This window comes from Vicugna pacos, unplaced genomic scaffold, assembly GCF_048564905.1.
Source record: "Vicugna pacos unplaced genomic scaffold, VicPac4 scaffold_221, whole genome shotgun sequence".
Lineage (NCBI taxonomy): Eukaryota > Metazoa > Chordata > Mammalia > Artiodactyla > Camelidae > Vicugna > Vicugna pacos.
In genome coordinates this window covers 110838-131504 of record NW_027328900.1, presented here as the reverse complement: position 1 = coordinate 131504, position 20667 = coordinate 110838, and the positions used below count along the sequence as shown (strand labels likewise).

The window sequence follows — 20667 nt, the reverse complement described above, 5'->3', positions numbered from 1 at the left end:
ACTAAACACACAGGGTACCTAATCTGCTCCCGCAAACCCAGAAGAGCCCACTCCAGCTGGCTGCCCTCCCTGCTCCCTCCCAGAAGAGTCTGCCAAACGGAGGGTGGGAGCATGTACCAGAGGCTCTGCCTTCCCAGTGGGGTACTTCGTGCCCCGCCCCCCCCTCCAGCTGGGCTTAGCATTCTCTGCCCTTCAGGTCGGGGTACAGAGACACAGCCTGTCAGCGGGGCTGGAGAAACTGAGGCTGAAAGGTAGCGCTTGCCCTGGCGAGAGGGGCCGGGTGTTGTGGAGACAACAGATGCACCTACGAGTGTTCATGTGTACGCTGAGCACACGCACAACTCCTTGGTGTCCATGCGTGCCTGTGCACACTCACGTGTGTATGTGCGTGAACACACCTGTGAGCTTAGGGGCTGTTCTTGAGGTTGAACCACAGCATGAACCTGTAAGTCATGATTTTTTTTTTAATGTGATGCTTTATGAAAGTACCCCCGTGCTAATTATGCCCACAATTGTGTCCTAAGCTATTAACTGCAAGCGGCTTCTCTCTGCCTTGCTCTTCTGAACCTCTTCCCACCTCAGTCCCCATGGATACAGGAAGTTCATTCAGCCTGGGTCTCACATAGGAGACAAACCTAGAAACCGGCTCCTGGTGATAGGGTTGGGCCAGGTAGATGTTCATGAGACACAGCTGAATCCGCAAATCCGTAGGTGAGTGGGAACCAAGGTCAAGGAGGACAGGGAGTGGGAGGAAGCTGGGGGCTGGGGGGCAGGCTGTCGGCAGGAGGTAGTCACGGAGGGGAAGGAGCACAAGTGGCAGAGCCAGTGATTCAGGAAAGGGATGCTCAGGACCCCTCCACCTGTGCAGGGGAAGAGCCTTCACTCCTCTGTCTGCAGGCACCCTTGGCCCCACTGCACAGAGGTTGTGGGAGGCAGGGGATGGACATGTGTCTCTATCAACTCAAGGGACCAGTGCCGGCCAACTACCAGCTGACTCCATCACTTAAAATGAATGGCATTTTCTTGGCTCCAAATTTTGCTGGTGGGCAGAGCCCCAGGGAGAGACTGAATTCCCAGAAAAGGAGCTGGGAGTGCTATGCCACCTGAGGTCCCCAAATGCTGCTCAGCCTCTCCAGAGGCACCATTCCCAGGACTCCCCCCTCCCCTCCCCTCCTTGTGCCTCCCTTCCCCCCTCCCCCCCAGCTCACTGCACCCATCATCACAGGGCTGGTCAAAGTTCTCCCAGAGGACTGTCTGCAACACATGTGCATGTGTGAATGTGAGTGTGCACTGACAGTGCACGCACAAATCTGTGTGCGTGTCCATGCCTGTGCATGCTCAGGTGTGTCTGTGTGTGCATAACACACCCAAGACATACACACACACAGACCATATGTGCCTAGACCTTGAATCCTCCTGGGGGGTGGTTATTTTGCCAGTATTCCATAGATCACCTACAATGGATGTCACAATGACAGTCACTTATATTTAAAGTCCCTCAGAAGCACCCAGTTCAACCCTAGCAGTGCTCCTCAGGGGAGGTCACCATTGCTATTTGAGTAGAGATAATTCTCCTGTGATGGGACCAAGTCCCAACCCGCGGCATCAGTTTTATATCCCTGGTCCCAAAATTCTAGGCACAAAATGTTAGTAGTGCCCCAGAAATGCCCTCACAAGTTTCCAACCTCTCGTGGAGGTGGGACAGCAGAGTCCCAGGTGAGGGCACCACAAGCTTTGTCCAGTAGCTGGATATTCTCCACAGAATCTCTGGAAAGGTTCTGACCCCTGCCCTTCAACTCCCAGGGATTGCTCCTGCCTACCTCCTGAAGCCCCACCCACAGACAGCGCCACCTGGAAGAAAAGTCCACATCACTCATCCCACTTCCTTCCTCAGGGGCCACCCAAGGGCTGACCCCACTCACCGGGGCCTCACAGTGCTCCGAGGAGGAGGCCAGGCTGGGAGGCAAGAACTGCTGTGCGGTGGGCCTCACACACCAAACAGGTGGGCTGGGGTGGGAGGGCGTCCTGCAGACTCATCCAAGAAGAGAAGCCCCATCTGACCAGCAGAAAGCTGCAGAAACCAAGAGGAGTGCTGAGCTAGGCCAGGTGGCAGCTCTCAGGCCTGAAGCTTCTAGAAGCAAGAGATGCCCACAGACATTGAAAGTGCTGCCTTCCCTCCTGCCTTCCTGTTACCACTCCTTCAGGTGGGTGAGTATGGTAGGTGGAGACGAGGGTTCGCTAGGAACTGAAACTAGAGAAAAACTGCCCCCCACTCAGACCCAGAGGGGCCCTGCCAGGCTAGTGTGCGGTGTAGCATGTGGTGATGAGGGCGTGGGAGGGGTGGGGGTGCTGGGAGGGTTGGTGGTGTACCCTGCCCACGTCTTTTGATGGGTCTACAAACTCCATTCCCTTGGGTGCATGCTGAGGAGCCCAGTTACTGAGGTTCAGAGTGAGCTACGTGGAGCTTGGCAAAACTCCCCAAATGCTTCCCAATGCAGTGTCCCAGCGTCCAGTCCACTCCCCAGTGCACTGCACCCGCCGTCCAGTCACTCCCGTCCTCCAGGGCACCTTTTACAGGTGAGACCCAGAGGGCTGGGACCTGGCTGGATTGGGACTTCACTGTGCCAACTGTCCCACATCCACCTGGGGCAGAACTTTTTTGCCTGATGTAATTCCTGGACCCTTGAGTTCCTAGCATCTGATTTAAAATATTGGAGTAACTTTAAGTAGATTTTATTGAGAGGAAGACCTCTGGAAGCCAGATCTGTGCACACAAACATCTTCCATCTGGCAAACAGGCTAATGATGCTTACCCAGATTTTTAAAAATCTACTTTGATGATGATTATCTAATAATTTTTTTTCCATATGCAATCTTTCCATTGGTTTTTCCCGAACTATCTTCCCTTGCAGCAGATTTGAAAGAAAAATTTTAACTTGGGGTCACATCAGCCCGTCTTCTGCCCTCTCTTCTCATCAGCTTAACAGACTACACTTTGGACAGAGCTGCTTAGGGGAGAAAACTGATTAAGAAAAAAACTATAGACTTATCAAAACAGAAATTGTGGGCGGAGAGTATCCATATTTACATCTTCTTTTTCTCTTTCTTTCTCTCCTCCTCCCTTCCTTCCTTCCTCTCTCACTCTTTCCTTCTTTCTCTCTCTCTCCTGTCTTTGTCTTCTTTCTCTTCCCTCTCTCCTCTCTCTTTCCCTTCTTTCCTTCTTTCTAGTTTTTCAGGAAGATTCTCTAAGGTTTCTCGCACTCCTTAAGCCCCTGGTGGCCTAAAGCGCACCTTCCACCTCTATCCCTCCCCCCACCAGCAGCACGTGGCACGTAAAAGAGAAGAAAAACCCAAAACTCAGGTACTGTGCAGTCTCTGCCCACTGCAGGTGAGAACCTGAGGTCAAGGATCCGAAAGGATCCTGTGAGTCAAGGGGAAAATAAGGGTTAATTTACATAAGTCTCCTTTTGACCAGATTTTCCCCAACGTCTTCCCATCCACCTCCACCAGAGCAGGGGTTTCCAGCCCCTCCCCACCCGCCGCCCCAGACCCACCTTCAGGCCGGGCTCCCAGTCCCCTCCCAACCAAGTCCGACCAGACCACCTAGGACCGTTGGCTGGGAGCACAAACGGCCACACGGCCCAGCAGGAAGTGTTCCGAACCGATCTGCCCCACGCGGTCACACCCAGTGCGTCATCCACGCGGACGCGGGCTCTGAGCCCGCCCAGAGCCGCATCCCGAGCCCCGGGGGCCTGGAAGTCGGCGGAGAGGGTGCACCCGCTCCCCACTCTCTCCCCGGCCCCTCTCTCCCCTCTCCCCTCCGCCACACTCGCCCTGAGCTCCGGAAAAGTCCGGGGGCCGGCTGCGGGGTCCCCAGGCGTTCCCTCTCCCATCTGCTTTCTTTATTATTCTAATCGACCGCCGGGGACACCCTTTGTCAACTGCAGAGAGAATAGAATAGAATAGAAGCCCTGGTGCCTGAGCTGTAAAGGACCAGGGCCTGTGAGAGGCGGGTGGTCATCTCCACCGGCTGTGGGAGGACTGGCAGGGCTACTGGCTTTAGCAAATTTTTAAAAAAAGGATGCCCAGTTAATTTCAGATAAGCAACCTTTTTTTTCTAAAAAATATCTAAATGTGTCCCATACAATATTTGGGATATAGTTATGCTAAAAATGATTCTTATTCATGACCTGAATTTCAAATTTATTTGCAAACCCTAAAAGAGAGACTTATAATGGGTTCTCTCGCATCCACGTGAGAGTTTTCATTTGGAATTCGAAACTCTGGGAGAGACGGGGTGAGAGCCACTGGAAGAAACTTTGGCTGGATCTAGAACTTAGAGTCCTGGAAAGTGCACTGGCCTCCAGGCCTGGGTGACCTGCTCTCAGGCCAGAAGTAAACACACTCTTCAAGCCTGGATAGGGGCTGGGCTCAGTGCGCCCCAGTTTCTCCCTTCCCCACACCTCCAATTTACTGGCTCCTCCTCCAGCTCTGGCTGGTCTGACCATCAAGCCAACAGCCCACTCCCCAATTCACCATTCCCTACTCCAGAGGGGCAGCAGAAGGCATCACAGAAGAAGCTAGAAGGAGGTAGTAAGTCAGGAGCAAAGCTAGCTCTGTGTTCATTACCTTCCAGGAAACCAGGTTGTGTCACTACAGAAAGCCAGGAGCACAGGACACACTCCAGAATCGGTTTAACCTGCTGTGGCCAGACTGGCTGAATTAACCATCCCTCAGTTGGGCATGTGACCACTCCATTTCTATGGCCACTGGGAGGACATTCATCCTACAAACATTTTCTCATCTCCTTTGTCCATCCCACAGGCAAGCTTCAAGTCACACCTCTTCTTCCATCCTGACTCCGCCCCCTCACCTGTCTGCCTCTCTCCCTTCTCCACCGCACCTAGTAGGTCCCTCTGCGTCCATCCCCAGGCCCCACTGCTTGGCTCAGACTCAGCAGCGCTCAGCTGAACTACTGCAGCCTCTTCCCCACTCCCCAGCTCCCCCAGCTCTCGCCCTATAAAAGCAGGTCTCACCTTGCCACTGCAAATCCTCTGTTTTGCATCAGAGGCCAAGACCCAGCCCTCAGGGATGGAAAAGCAGGACAAACCAGGGTGCCTGAATAAAACATGCCTCTTCCAGTCACCCAGGAGAAGCTGTTACTATCCCAGGTGAGGGGGCAGGAAAGACAGCTCCTGGCAGGGCTCCAGCCCAGGCTGCCCAGCCAACTCTCATCAGCTGAGGTGAGGAAGTGGGGGCACAGCGGCTCAGCCTAGCGTAGGGGCCAGACCCCACTCCAGTTAAAAACTGTCCTCTGGGTTTCTATCTCAGATGATCAGCCTCATTCGTAATATAAGAAATGTAAATGAAAACTGCGAGATACTATCTTTCACCTATCAGATGGGTAAAAACAAAACTAAAAAAACAACAAAAGGGGATTCATGTTGGTCAAGGTGTCTGAAAACAGGCCCCCCACATACATTGTTGGTGGCAAAGCTAATTGGCACAACCTCCCTAAAGGGCCACCTGGTAATATTGATCAAAAAATGAAATATATAAATTCTTCAAGATCCCAGCAATTCCACTTTCAGAAATTTACCCTACAGGTCTACAGGTGCCTGGCGACATATATAATATGCACCAGGATATTCACTGAACCATAGTTAAAGTTTGGGACATAAACAGGAGTGTAGTTAATAAATTATGCTCCAGCCATACAATTAAATATTATGCCCTATTAAAACAAAACGAGGCAGCTAGGTATTAAAATTAAGTGATCTTAATTAAGATTCATTATGTGCAAAAACAAAGTGCTGAACAGTTAGTACAGCATATAAAGTCTGTGATTTTTCAAAAATGTGAATGTTTGAGGGGGAGGGTGTAGCTCAGGGTAGAGTGTGTGCCTAACATGTACAGGGTCCTGGGTTCAATCCCCAGTACCTCCATCAAAAAGAAAAAAAAAAAAGTAAATGTTTGGTAAGTATTGAATACCTCTGGCAGGAAACAGTTGACAACAGTGTCCTAGGGCAAATTGCTAAGGACCAAAAATGGCAATGGGAGGGAGACTTACTTTTTTGTGTCTTTTGAATTTTGTGAAACATCAAATTGACCAAAATATTATAAAATAAACATATGTTATATACATATAATATATATGTGTGTATTAACTAATTTTAAAAGTAGGTGACTTTTCTACCACAGTGGAAAGTCCAGGATCCTTCCAGACCTCAGTTTTCCATCTAGACAGTGGGAATTTGGGACCAGAGACTGTTCCTGTAAGATTATTTCTAAGACTTAGAGCTAACCAACCAAACAAGTACTGGTGTGGTAGCCACAAGATGACATTTGATGGCCTGGGGAAGGGGACAGTATGAAATGGCATTAATGAAATCAGGATGCAATGCCCATCACCTAATGGACAGGGTCACTCCTCTGAATCCAGAGAGGGTGGCCATGGGAAAAGCTGCATGCGCCTGCAAGGGGGGGACACTGCAGACTTCAGTTCCCCAGGGCTTGGCAGCTTCTTCTCTCCCATCACCTGTCTGCTTCTCCTCCTGTCACTTCTCTGCTCACCTGCCTCCACCCCTGAGGCCCTTGGTTGGCCCAGGGGAGGAGCTGAAGACAGCAGTGGAACAGGTTCTGTAGGGCAGAGGGAAGGTGCCTGCCTCTTCTCTGACTGAGGTCCTGGCCTCACTCTGGCCCCTTCCTAGGGGACCAGGCTCTGCCTAGCTTACCCTCTGGCCTGCACTCAGCACTCTCCTCCCCACCTCCCTGTGCGCATTTCAAAAGAGGCAGCTCTCCTACTTCCGGAGCCCTACCCACCCAGCTCCTTCCCACAGCCAGGCCTCCTCCTTTAACTGAGGATGTCTGTGCCTGAGGCTGGGAGACCTGAGATGCCCGCTACACTGAGCCTCCCTGGGAGGGGAGAGGCTGCAATCTGAGCCCTCAGAGCACACTCAGAGGCCCCAGTAACAGAAAGCCACCTCCCTCCCAAGACTCCTACTGGGGTCCAGGTCCACTCTGGCCTTTTCTCTTAATGACTGGGAACCAAAGGGATAATACAGGGGAGTCTGAGGAGCAGAGGGTGGATGGGTTTCTTGCCCCTCATTCTCTCTCCCTTCCTCCCTGGGTTTTCTGTCCTAGATCAATCCTGGCTCCCTCTCCTTCCTGGGGCCTCAGAGTCCACCTGCAAGAAGAGGGGTTTGGGCCCAGAAAGCTGCATGTGACCCGGTGCCCCTGGTGGTTCTGATGCAGGTGCTGGTGGACAGGCGTAAAGCAGCAGACTGCCTGTACACTGCAGAAAGGTTTTGTCTTCCTCCTGGTGTGCCCTCAGAAGCCAAGGGTCCAAAGTGAGCAAGCAAAGTGGGGCTCCTGGCAACGAGACAGATGATCCTCTGGGTGGGTCTTGACTCTGAAAACTGCTGCCATCATTGGGTCTTTACCTGAAGCTTGAGAAGGAAGCCAATGAAAAAAAAGAGAGCAGAGCCAAGCAGAGAGAGATGGAGACCTGCCAAGGCCTGGGGATGGCTCTTAAGCCCTGATTTAGTAGGCAAGCCACCCTAACTCTGGGAGTCAGGGGACCCAATACATCCTTAGGCAGTAGGAAGATAATGGAGATTAACATAGCAGAGAGAATGACATGCAAATTTCTATCAAAACAACTTAAAGGAGAGGCCCTCAACTGGGTACTTATCCTCTCTGAGCCTCTGTTTCTTCATCTGTAAAATGGGCATGATAATATCTACTTCAAAGAATTGTCAGAACTAAATCAGACGACCCAAATAATAAATAATGTGTTTGGGAGGGGTGAAGGTCGTCAAAAGATACAAACTTCCAGTTTTAAAATAAATCAATTCTGGGGATTAATGGACAGCATAGTGACTATACCTAACAATACTGTATATTTAAAAGTGCCTAAGAGAGAAGAAAGTCTTAAAATTTCTCATCACAAGAAAAAAATTTGCTACAACCAAGAATACTCTATCCAGCAAGGCTCTCATTCAGATTTGATAGAGAAATCAAAAGCTTCACAGATAAACAAAAGCTAAAAGAATTCAGCACCACCAAACCAGCCTTGCAACAAATGTTAAAGGAACTTCTCTAGTCACCAAACCATAAGAAAAGAGAACAAAAAGAAGAAAGAGGGGGAAAAAAAAAAGACCTACAAAAGATGCTTTGGCAATTTGGGGTCCTTTACGGTCCCACATAAATTTTGGAATTGTTTGTTCTAGTTCTGTGAAGAATGTCGTGAGTATTTTGACAGGGGTTGCAGTGACTCTGTAGATTGCTTTGGGTAGTACAGCCATTTTGATCATGTTGATTCTTTCAATCCAAGAGCACAATATACCGTTCCATTTCTTTGTATCATCTTCAATTTCCTTCATCAATGTTTTACAGTTTTCAGAGTATGGGTAGCCTCCTTGTTTAAGTTTATGTCTAGGTCTTTTGTTGTTTTTGATGCAATGGAAATGTTTATGCCAGTTATAAAATTCTAGTTTTTGAAGTGAAAAAAAAAAAGTGAATGAAGGGCTACAGATGGCAAAAATCCTTCTTTCTTATCGGTGAGTTGTATTCCATTAGATAAATATGCTGTATCTTTTATAATCTGTTCATCTATTGATGTGCACTTAGGATGCTTCCATATCTTAGCAATTATAAATAATGTTGCTGTCAATAGCAGGATATATGTATCTTTTTGAATTAATTCTTATTTTGTGGTTGACTTTATTCTTTGATAACTATGTAAGTTTAAAAAGCTAAAGCTCTAAACATTCTTAGAAACAATGAACAGTACATATATGTAAATTTTAAAAATATGTGCAGTATATTTTGTATATGTATTTACACGCAATATATTGTATATGTGCAGTCAAACTGTAACAATTTTACCTAATAAAACTGAAAAATGAAAAAAAATTTTAATAGATAAAATAAAGAAGAAAGACACATGTTCCTAATGGCAAACATTTATTGACTCTTTTCTACTTTACAGAATGTATTGAAGTTTTCTTTTCTGCCTTTGATCCATTTTTGTGAGGGTTCCATGATATTTGAAAGGTGTGTGTTCATTGTGTATAAAGTTCTGTACAACAAGTTGCAAACTGTCCACTATACATACAGTATGGTCAACAAATAATAAACAAAAACAAACCAAAAAAAAGAAAAAAAGAAAAAAAATTTGTAACTATGTGACATTATAGACGTTAACAAAACTTATTATGTTAATCATTTTGCAGTATATAAAATCATTATGTTGTACACTTTAAACAATATGTCAATTATATCTTAATAAAACTAGGGGAAGTTTTAAAATAATGCATAATATTCGCTGTGATAAATGAACCTTTCCTCACACCATATACCAAAATTAACTAAAAAATGGACAATAGGCCTAAAAAATATAAGACTATATAAATATACTCCTATATAAATATAAATATAAAACTTCTAATGTAAATCTTCTGTGAAAATACTAATGGTCTTGGGTTTAGCAAAGATATCTTAAATGTGACACAAAAAATACAAACTATAAAAAAAATAGATAAATTGGACTTCATTAAAATAAATACTTTTGCTCTTCAAAAGACACTCTTAAAAAAATGAAACGGTGAACCAGATTGGGAGAAGGTATTGCAAAATATGTCTAAGAAAGGGCTTATAACTAGAATATATGAAGAATTTTTTACAACTCAGTAAGAAGACAACATAATTTTTTTTTAATGGGCAAAAAATTTGAAGAGATCCTTCATCAAAGAAGATACATGGATAGCAAATGAACATTTGAAAAAGATACTCAACATCATGAGTCGTTAGGAAAATGCAAAGTAAAATCACAACTATGTACCACTAGAATGGCTAAAAACTTTTTAAAAACTGACCTTACCGAGTGTTGGCAAGGATGCGAAAACTGGAACTTTCGTACACAGCTGGTTGGAATATAAAATGGCAAACACTTTGGAAAGCAGTCTGGCATTTTCTTTAGGGAGTGAAATAACTATCATACAAGGCAGCCATTCTCTCCTTAGATACTCACCCAAGAAAAATGAAAATATGCCCACAAAAGCTTTACACAAATGTTCACAGGAGTTTTCCTAGTAACAACCCCAAACTGGGAACAACCCAAATACCCACCAACAGAATGGATAAACAAATTATGATATATCCATACAGTGGAATGTTATCTGGCAATTAAAAGGAGCAAGCTATTGATTCACACAACATGGATGAACCTCAAAATAACTATGCTGAGCAAAAGGAGACCAAAAAGAGTGTATTTGATTTCACTTATGTCAAATTATAGAAAATGACAGAAAGGGTATCAGTGGTGCCTGGGGCTGGGGTGGAGGAAGAGAGAGATTACAAAAGGGCACGAAGAACTTTTAGGTATGATTCACTGCCTTAATTAAGGTGATGGATTCATGGGTGTTTACATGTGTTGAAACTCAAATTATACACTTTGAATATGTATGGTCAATTGTCTGCCCATTATATTGTAATTTTTAAAAGGTGATTATGAATGAACATGTGTTGAGCATATCTAGGTACACCTAGGCACTGAAGGTGCACACAGAAGTCAATCCAGATACTTTTAAACACAAAGAACAGAAAACCCAACTTAAAGCGGCATAAACAATAATAAAATGCATTATGTCATCTACCTGGAAGGCCAGAGGCTTCAGGTAGAGTTTGATCCTTTCCTTACGACTAGACACCCTATCTAGCTACATCATGGACTCCCCATAATTGTCAGGGAAATCAGTTGCAAATAACAGAATATACTCTAACTAGTTTAAGCAGCCACATAAGTTGCAAAAGGTAAGTCACAATTCTGTTTGTTCCATCACAGTGTAAACATCTTAGTTTTTTTCCTAAATCAACACAGAAACTAGAACATAAATAAAAACCAGATGAATGTACCTCTTCTTAGAAGTCCCCAATACCATATATAAGGAGTCTTAGAACAAAATCAAACCCAAATCTGATCTGATCTCTAGATCTGATTACCACTTCACAGAAAATAGAGAAAGCAGGAGAACATGTTAAATGATACCATGATGATGTGGTCAGTAAAATACTGTAATATCAGGAAATTACACAAGAACAAATGACTAGATTTCTTCAGCAAATAAATTGCAAGAAAAGACAAACAGAGATGGGGGGAATCTAGAGATTAAAAAAGACTTGAGGGGGGAGGGTATAGCTCAATGGTAGAGCGCATGCTTAGCATGCATGAGGTCCTGGGTTCAATCCCCAGTACCTCCATTAAAATAAATAAATAGACCTAATTACCACCGCACAAAAATTTAAAAAAAAAAAAGATGTGAGACATATAACCAATCAAAATATACAAACCTTTTTTAGATCATAATTCAAATAAACTATAAACTAGTAAGTAGTTTACAGTTTTAAATAGTAATAATGATAAACTATAAATAGTAATAGTAACAATAATGATATAGCTGGGGATATTTGAATACTCAATATTTTATAATATTAAGGAATTGTTAATTTTTAGATGTGATAATGATATCCTTATGCTTATAAAAAAAGAGTCCTTATATTTTAGAGATATTGACTATTACAGGTGACATAATATGTCTGGATTTTACTTTAAAATAATTGGGAGTGGAGTAGGGAGATATTGGCTGTGACTTGATAGTTGCCCAATCTGATAATGGGTACACAGGGATAATTCATTATTCTGCTCTCTGGGCCTTTGTATATGTTTGAGATTTTCCATAGTAAAGAGCTCTAAACCAACAGTGAACTTCAGGTGGGAGAGTATAGCTCAAGTGGTAGAGTACATGCTTGGCATGGACGAGGTCCTGGGTTCAATCCCCAGTACCTCCTCTAAAAGTAAATAATAAACCTAATTACCTCCTCCTCCAAAAAATTAAAAAAAAAAAACCAATGAACTTCAGGGTGTGAGAAATGACACCACTATCCCACTGGGATGTACCCAATACTTACTCCAACCTTAGATGGCACACTCTGTCTCTGCCCCAAAGAGTTCAAATTAAAAGTAATTGGGAGAAGTAATACAGCGTGCAGTCTCCTTTCCTCCCACAAGGCACATGATGAGTGAGTAAAATGATCTTATGGGATAAGAGAGAGACTCTGTAATAATGAGTATCAGCTGGGTTTCCAAGGGCTTTTGTTGCTACTTGGCAACGTGCCCCTCCCTTGGTTTGGATTCCCCCAGAAGCAGGTCCCAAGACAAAGATTTGAATGCAAGAGGTTTATTTGGAAGATGATCTCAGGAAAACCTGTAGAGGAGTGGGGACGCCAGTAAAAAGCATTATCAGGTAGGTGACCTCTGTGGGCAGCAGCGCTCCAGTTTGCAGGGGGACCTCCGAGGACCAGCGCAGAACATGCCTCTCAGAACCTCCCCACCTGCGGGGTCATGAGCTGGAGCAAACACCGACTCAGATCAGTTGCCGACTGAGGACTGCTATGGGTAGGAAGGACGGGTTTGTTCTCCCTCACTTTGGGCCATGATGCTGGTAGAGCCGAGCGCAGCCAGAGAGAGAAAAATCCTCCCACAGACAGACGCAGAGTGTGTTGTCCAAGGTGCCCGACCTTGAGAAACCCAGCGGGGCCTGGTAGCAGCAGCTATAGTTCCTCTAAAAGAATGACTGTTAGCATTTTGATCACCTAATCATATCAATATACCCATTGCTTAAGTCAAGCTAAACAAGGTGCCCAGGTGCAGTAGTGCTTTTTTAGGGGGAGGGGTGGTGATGCTTGTGGGACTTTGTCAAAGATAAATGGCTGTGAGCTTGCTTTTATGCAAATCAGCACGCTCTGTCCAGAGCCAACCACTGTGGTGGGGGACATAGCCATTCAAGTGCCTCCCTGTTGAAGAACCAGACACAGTTCTATCTCAGAATGGGAGCAGAATCTTTAAGGCCATCGGGTTAAGAGCCCTTTATTTTCTGTGGAAAGATAAGCTTTTTTTTTTTTTAATGGAGGTATGTGGGATTGAATCCAGGACCTCATGCATGCTAAGCATGCGCTCTACCACTGAGCTATACTCTCCTTCCAAGGAATGATTACCTCTTAAGGATGAGATTTATGTCTGCATGGAGGGTAGGAATTAGGTCCTGAATGATGCAAGATCCCCTTTCACCTCCAGACTTTTCTCCTAGGCACACACCTGCCAAATGGATGTGTGAAAAACAAGTGAACAAATGACTGTCTGAAGGAGTGAATAAAGTGCATTTTTAACGGTCAGGACTATAACCAGGTCATCGTCTCATCTATCAGCCTCCTTTGGGCCCCCTGAAGTAAACAACTTTTTAAAAAATAGACCTTGTTGTTTAGAAATGTTAACCTCAATAGCCACAGCCCTCAGAATTTGAACCACTAGGAAATCAACTCACAGGCTCTTCCTAGTCATTAAACTGTGTGTTTCCTTTATTTGCGCGCGTGTGTGTGTATGTACGAGCCCCTTTTAAGAATGGACAAACAGCCTTGGGATTCCAGAGAAGGGTGGATTTTTGTGTCTGGGTGGGGGTGATGTTTTAGAGAAAGTTAATGTAGCAGGTAACCTGAGTGTTAGGCTTTAAAGGACAAAGAAGGGAATTTCTGAGCATCTACAGCGTGCCAAGCACTGTGCTGAGCCTTGACCTCGGTTTTTCATTTAATCTTCGCAGTAATCTGATGAGGTTTTATTCCCCTTTTATTAGATGAGAAAAGGGAGTTGGCAAATTGGGGATTAAGGGTGTCAACATTTCAGAGCCAGCTTATTGGTCTCCGTGCGGCTGTTTGCGGGAAGAGAGACAAGTAAATGGGTGGTTTCAGTACAAACACTGCTTCTCACCAACCAGTGCTCAGCAAATCACTAAAAAGCCAGAAACCTGGGAGCCCCAAGAAGGGACCTCCTCTGCCAGGAGGGTGAGGAAGCCTTGCCTGTCATCCCAGCAGCCGGGAAGCACCACTGCTTCTCGGGCTTCTGCAGAAGACCCTTGGAGAAGAGTGTCAGGTCATTTTCTGAGTTGAAACAGCTATAGAATTTTCTGTGCACAGCACATTTATGGACCTGGAGAAGTGGCATCAACACCAGTGCCCTGAGCCTTGGACCCTGGAAAGTGTTAAATACACATTGAATTTCAAAGACTTAGTATAAAAAAGAATATCAGTTTCCTCATGCATACTTTTTTATATTGAATACATGTTAAAATGATAAGATTTTTGGATATATTGGGTTAAAGTATATTATTGAAATGATCTCACCTTTAAAATTTGGGTGGGGTTTGGGGGAGGTAATTAGGTTTATTTACTTTGTTTTATTTATTTATTTTTAATGGAGGTACCAGGGATTGAACCCAGTACTTTATGCATGCTAAGCACGTGCTCTACCACTGAGCTATACTCTCCCCTCTAAAATTCTTTTTAAATGTGGCTGTTAGACAATTTAAAGTTACTTATGTGGCTTACTCTAAATTTCTATTGGACAGTACTTCTCTAGAGCTAGGAATAATATGCCAATCTCACAGCTAGGCTGCTCTAGGCAGGAGGCAGGGCTACCACCACTGGGCACTGGCACATTAACTCGGTTTCTGAGCATCATCTCTGATGCTTGGACCCCTACCACCTTGGAGAGCCTTGCCAGTCTTGCCAGCCTTGCCAACAAAAGGGATTCTGCAAGGCCAATGTCGCCTTTCTCATGACACTGTGTTCTGAGTTCAAGTTTATATGGGTGCATCTGATTGGTAATCAGGTCACACTTTTGAGTCCTGGCTACAAAGGAGGTAGGACAGGCAAGTCCTGGCATCTACCTTTGGGAGATGGGAAATGACCAACGTATAAGAAATGGGTTCAAAAGATGCTAGGTAGCTACACATATAACAAATTCTATTACAGGCACCAATCACTGTTCTGCAACATTTTTTGCAGCATGTGGATGACCAGGTCATGAAGTTCCTCTTCACTGGATAGGCACACACATTGAAAGAATCTTGTCTGAGATTTCCTATCAACCTGGAAGAACGGTGCCAACAAACAGATTCTTCTGAGTATAGTTGTATCTTCAATAGCAGGGGTCTCTGGTGAAGCAATATCCTCAATACTCTTGCCCAGTTGTCTTTCTGCCTTACCAGCCCTAAATCATCCAGACGCCCCATCTTCTCTGTGCATCTGGTCAAATGAGCACTGCTGAAAAAGATCCCCTATCTGGGCAGGTTGGTGCTGCCATAAATAATATTCCAACATCAAATGGAAGGGGGTGACTATAGCTCAGTGGTAGAGCGCATACTGTTTATTGTTTCTATTCTCAATCTTATGCTCTTGTTTTCATTATTTTCTTATTTCTTTGGATATATTTATTCTTTTTACAATAAATGTATTAAGGTATAATTTATATAATGTAGTTCACCCATATAAAGTGTACACATTTCCATGGTTGTTAGTGTGTTCACAGAGTTGTACAACCTCTGCAATTAATTTTAGAATGTTTTCATCACTCTACAAAGAATTCTCTATCCATTAACAGTTCCTCACCATTCCCCTCCCTCCAACCCTTTCCCTAGACAATTAATTTACTTTCTGTCTCTACAGATTTGCCTATTCTGGTTATTGCATATAAATAAAAGGATATATGATCTTTAGTGTCTGGCTTCCTTCAGTTAGAATAAGGTTTTCATCCATGTCATAGCATGCAACAGTATATCATTTCTTTTTATAGCTGAGTAATATTCCACTGTATGGATAGATCAGATTTGACTATCTCTTCATCGGTTGATGGACATTTGAGTTGTTTCCACTTTTTGCTTTAATGAATAATGATGCTACAAACATTTGTGTACAAGTTTTTGTGTGAACATGTTTTCAATTCTATTGAGTATATACCTGGGAGTAGAATTGGTGAATCCTATAGTATTCTATATTTAACTTTTTGAAAAACTTCCAGATTGTTTTCCACAGTGACTATACCATTTTATACTTCTACCAAACATGTACGAAGGTCCCAATTTCCTTATATCCTTCCCAACACTTTTATTATTGGTCTCTTTTTATTTTATCAGTCTTAGTGGGTGTGAAATAATACCTCATTGTGGTTTTGATTGCATTTCCCTGATGCCTAATGATATTGATATCTTTTCATGTGCTTACTGGCCATTAGTATATCTTTAGAGAAATGTCCATTTAGATCCTTTGCCCACTTTAAAATTGGGTTTGTCTTATTAATGAGTTGAAGGAATTCTTCATGTATTCTAAATATATCTCCTTTAACAGATACATGATTTATAAACTTTTCTCCCATTTTGGGGGTTTTCTTGATGGTATCATTTAAAGCACAGAAGTTTTTAATTTTGATGGTGTCCAACTTATCTATTTTTCCTTTTGTTGCATGTGCTTTTGGTGTCTTATCTAAGAAACTACTGCCTAATCCAAAGTCGCAAAGATTTATGCTTATGCTTTCTTCTAAGGGTTTTATAGTTTTAGCTTTTATATTTAGAATTTGATCCATTTTGAGTTAATTTTTGTGTATGGTGCAAGGTAGGGATCCAACATCATTCTCTGGTATGTGGATATCCATTTGCCCCACTACCATTCTGTGGGTTTATTTTGCTATTCTCATTCTAAATTTTTTACGATAAATGCCTCACATGAGGCCCAGGTTTGAAAAACCACATTCAACACACCTCTTAAATATAACTGGGGCGTCCACAGCTAGGAGCTGACAGGAAGTGGCCCAGGTACACAGCCAGTGAATGCCATGGGGGGCCATGACATCCTGGCTCCTGCACAGACTGGCTGCCTCCTTCTTAGGAGAAACCAAGTGTAATACCATGATTTATAATAAGAAATATATATTTGGTCTTTGTCCTGTTTCTGACACAGAGCTCCTAAAATCCTTGGAATTTCCTAGGTGATGGGAGCCTGCACAGTGCCTTTTGTTTGTTAATGAGGTGACTTTTGGAATTCACCTAAGGACGGGGCTGGTTGCCAGAGAGCCAGCCATGTGATGAGAGGGTTGGAACTTTGAGTACTAAACCCCCACCACCTCCAGGGAGGGGAGAGGGGCTGGAAGTTGAGCTCAGTCACCAGTGGCCCATGGTTTAATCAACCATGCCTAAGTAATGAAGCCTCCATAAAATCCAGAAGGACTGGGTTGGGAGAGCTTCCGGGTTGGTGAACACATGAACATCTGGGGAGAGTGGTGCATGCAGAGAGGGCATGAAGGCTCCACGCCCTTTCCCTAGACCCTGTCCCATGCATCTCTTCCATCTGGCTGTTCCTGAGTTATAGCCTTTATAATAAACCGGTCATCTAGTGAGTAAATGGGTTTCCTGAATTCTGTGAACCGCTCTTGCAAATTAATGGAACCCAAGGAGTGGGGCGTGGGAACCTCTGAGGTCACAACCTGGACTTGTGATTGGCATCTGAAGCGTAGGGTGGGGGTGGCAGGGGCAGTCTTGTAGGACTGAACCCTTAACCAGAGAAATCTGATGCTCTCTCTGGGTAGACAGTGTCAGAATTGAGTTGAACTGTAGGACACCCAGCTGGTGTCAGAGAACTGCTTGGTGGTGAGGGAATGCCCCCCTCTCACCTGTGCCCACATTATAATTGGCTATAGAACCCTTACCAAATACCCCCAGGAATCCTTTTTCTTGTAACTTCAGAGGCAGCCTGTTTCATGAGCTCCAAGTGTCAGATCGTGGGTTGAGGGGCTGGTCAGCCCGGTGATGGCTGCTCCTGAGGGAGGGCTGAGACTTGGGTTGTGGGGGAGGTGTGGGCTGAGCTCAAGAGTCCAGCTCCTGGAGCTTGTCCCATCCAGTGATAAGGGGCAGGGATGGAGCAAGCAAGGGTCAGGAGGTGAGCGTGAGTCTAAATCACTGCTCTGCCCACAGCTGCTGGGAGGCAAGCCCAGCCTGGCACAGCGAAGATGGCGATCAGCGAGCGAGCAGTGATTGCCCGGCAGGGCACTGGGGGAGGGGGAGAGGCACTCATGCTCATGGCAGAAAGAACATGCCTCCCCACTGCTGCCCGCCTGGAAGCTGTTGGTTTCCTGCAGGGTCCACTGTGTGCAGCTGCTCTGAACCCAGTGGCCAAATGTGAGTCCCACAGAGCCAGCTTTCCCCATGGGCTGGGCTGGGGTCAGAGCATGGGGTTGAGGTGGGGGTCAGGGCGCAGAGCAGGGCACAGGTACAAGGCCATGCGAGTCCCCCGGTGTGGCTCTGGGGCAGCGGGGTCTGTGCAGGCTTGGGCACTTCTCAGAGCGGTTCCCTACATCTTGCAGCCACACCCCCACACCAGCCAGAGGAGAAACCCACCCTCAAGACTGCTGATTCAGCCCCATCTTTTGCTCAGAGGGTGAACTCACACAGAGCGGTGTCCTGTGCCCTCCTGACCCCTCAGAGTGGGGAAGCTGGGTCAGAGCGGGCAGTCCAGGGTGAGGACACCTAGACACTCACGCTGAGCAGCCTCCTTGGTTTCCAGAGCAGCAGCCCTGCATCCTTGGCCCAGACTGCCCACCTCCGCCTCTCTTGCTTCCAATCCCAGCAGAGACACCTTGAGGCTATAAATAACAGGATTGTCTACAGGCCTATATCCATGGGCTTTGTACTGGCCATACTTTAATCGGGGCCCACAGGCAGCCAGGCTGAGAACCCCAGGCTGGAGCGGCCTCGTGCTGGGTGTAGGCACAGGCGTGGGCCTCCCGCGGAGGGTGGTGGCAGCTCAATTCCCAGCCCAGCCGCAGGCGCTGCCAGCTATCTAGCCGGGAGCAAAGAAGTGGCAGGTGCAGCTCGGCCAGGGCCCCAGAACCACAGCCAAAGGTGGGCAGAGGCACTGAGGCAGTGGAGGCCACCGGGAGGGATCCAGGCCAGGTGGGTGGGGCCTCCTCACTGCAGGGCAGGGGCCTCAGTGGTCCTTTGTGGAGGCACTCGTGCCAGGAAGTAGGGGTTGGCTCTCCGTGGCCTTGCCATCCATGTCCTTATTGTCCGGGGTCCCTGTGGGAGGAAGGAGCTCAGCCAGCCCCAAAGGAGGCAGAAGGTGTTTTGGGACCAGGTCTGGGCAAAGGCTTTCACAAAATACCCTAGCTTCCATTTTCAAAATAAATTCCAGATCTGACTCCTTGTCTCTGCCTTCAATGTCATCACCATGGTCCCAGCCCTGCTGCTCTCCCCTGATGGCTGCCAGCCTCCTATAGCCTCTTTGCTTCAACACAGACCCCCTACAGTCTGTTCTCAACACAGCAGCCAAAGTGGTGCTTTTATGATGTAAATCAGACACCCTGGGGCTTGTCCACTGGAAACTCCATAGCAGCTTCCATCTCACTCAGAGGTAAGGCCTCAGTCCCTACATAGGCTCCCAAACTCCCCATGCTCTGGCCCCATTACTACCACCTTCGTCCTTACCACTGGCCCCTTGCTCCTGCTGCATTCACACTGGCCTCCTTGCCCTCAAACACATCAGGTACATTCCTACCTCAGGGCCTTTGCACTGGTTGTTCCCTCTGCCAGGAGCACCTGCCCCAAAACAGCTGCATGACTCACTCCCTTATCTCCTCCAAATCTTTGCTCTAAGGTCACCTGTGCAGCAAGGACCTCTCTGACCACCCTTTCAAAAATTGCAAACCTGTCCCGACCTGTTCCTCTCTCTCCACTTTCCTGCTTAACGTCTCTCCATAGTACGTATCACCTCCAACATCCTCTATCTTTTGCTTCTTCTGTTTGTTTCTTGTTTATTTCATTTTCATAAGGGCTTAGACTTGGCCTTCACTCCCCAGCATCTGCAACCTTGCCTGGCACATAGCAGGGGAGTGATAACTATTTTTGAATAAATACATAAATGAAGGAACAGATGAATCAACTGGCCAGGGGCTCAGGGGGTGGCTGGTGCTCCTTGCTCCTCTGGGGTCAGCCCTGAGCCTGGTATGGGTGCAAGGGGCAGGGCTACCTGGGCCAGGCTGCTGGGCCAGGGCCTGGTCTCTCTCCAGGTGCAGCGTAGTCAGCCAGAAGCAGCCGCCACCCAGGATGATGACGAAGACAAGACATAGGAAGCTTCGCCGGAGACTGAGGAAGTGCTGCAGGTGGGAATCAGGGCCCTCGTCCCGCAGGGCGCTGGAAATCTGCAGAGAAGAGAAAATGGGTCTGCCAGGCCCACCAGGCCAGCCTCCAGGCCTTCCTCCAGGACAGTTCCTCCCCTAGGCCCTCCCCATTCCCTACCCACTTAGGCCTGCCTGGAGTCACCCAGTCTTACAAGTCCAGTGAGGTAGGGGCTGCCGGCATCTCCCAGGATGTGGCTCACTGTGATCTGAAGTGCCCCTGCTGTTCCCCAACACCTGGGCACCACCACAGACTGCAAAACACAGGAGAACCAGGGGAGCTCTGCAAGTGAGGGCAGAGAGCAGGTGCCCCCTCACACCCACTCCTGTTCCCCACCTGCCACGGGCCTGCCTGGCAGCGTGAGAGGCTGGCAAGGGAGTCAGCAACTTCAATGCCTGAAGCACCACCACCAGGACATCAGGCCCCTCCTCGGTTCAGGAAGGTTCCCCAGTCCCCTGGGATGGAGCTGCCAGGCCCCTGATGGAGGCCACCCTTCTTGAGGGTTTGCCTGGAACCAGGGAGACCAGGCCTGCCTGTGACAACACTGATGGGGCTGGGGCGTCCCAGCTTAGAGGCCCAGGAGGCGTTAGTGTGGGCTGTAGGGTGAAGCAGG

At 46.4% G+C, this 20667-nt stretch overlaps 1 protein-coding gene and 1 long non-coding RNA gene across 7 annotated transcripts in view; both read right to left on the bottom strand.

Moving 5' to 3' along the window:
* Positions 1–320: 320 nt before the first annotated feature.
* Positions 321–20667, bottom strand: part of LOC140695465 (protein spinster homolog 3-like) — a 60560-nt gene continuing 40213 nt past the window's right edge. For 5 of the 6 annotated variants that reach the window (XM_072958196.1, XM_072958194.1, XM_072958195.1 and 2 more), the window contains 3 exons: positions 20209–20307; positions 19906–20077; positions 18556–18956 (listed from right to left, as the gene is read on the bottom strand). In XM_072958196.1, coding sequence (XP_072814297.1) covers positions 18868–18956; positions 19906–20077; positions 20209–20307 — 360 coding nt within the window. In that variant the 3' untranslated portion in view covers positions 18556–18867. Of the gene's footprint in view, positions 444–1922; positions 2072–18555; positions 18957–19905; positions 20078–20208; positions 20308–20667 lie in introns of those variants that run through there. The other variant, XR_012071145.1, reaches the window with a different exon arrangement.
* On the bottom strand, positions 8951–13646 carry LOC140695463 (uncharacterized). Its single transcript, XR_012071144.1, has 2 exons — positions 11971–13646; positions 8951–9108 (listed from the first exon to the last, which is right to left on the bottom strand). It is a non-coding gene; the product is annotated as an uncharacterized lncRNA (long non-coding RNA).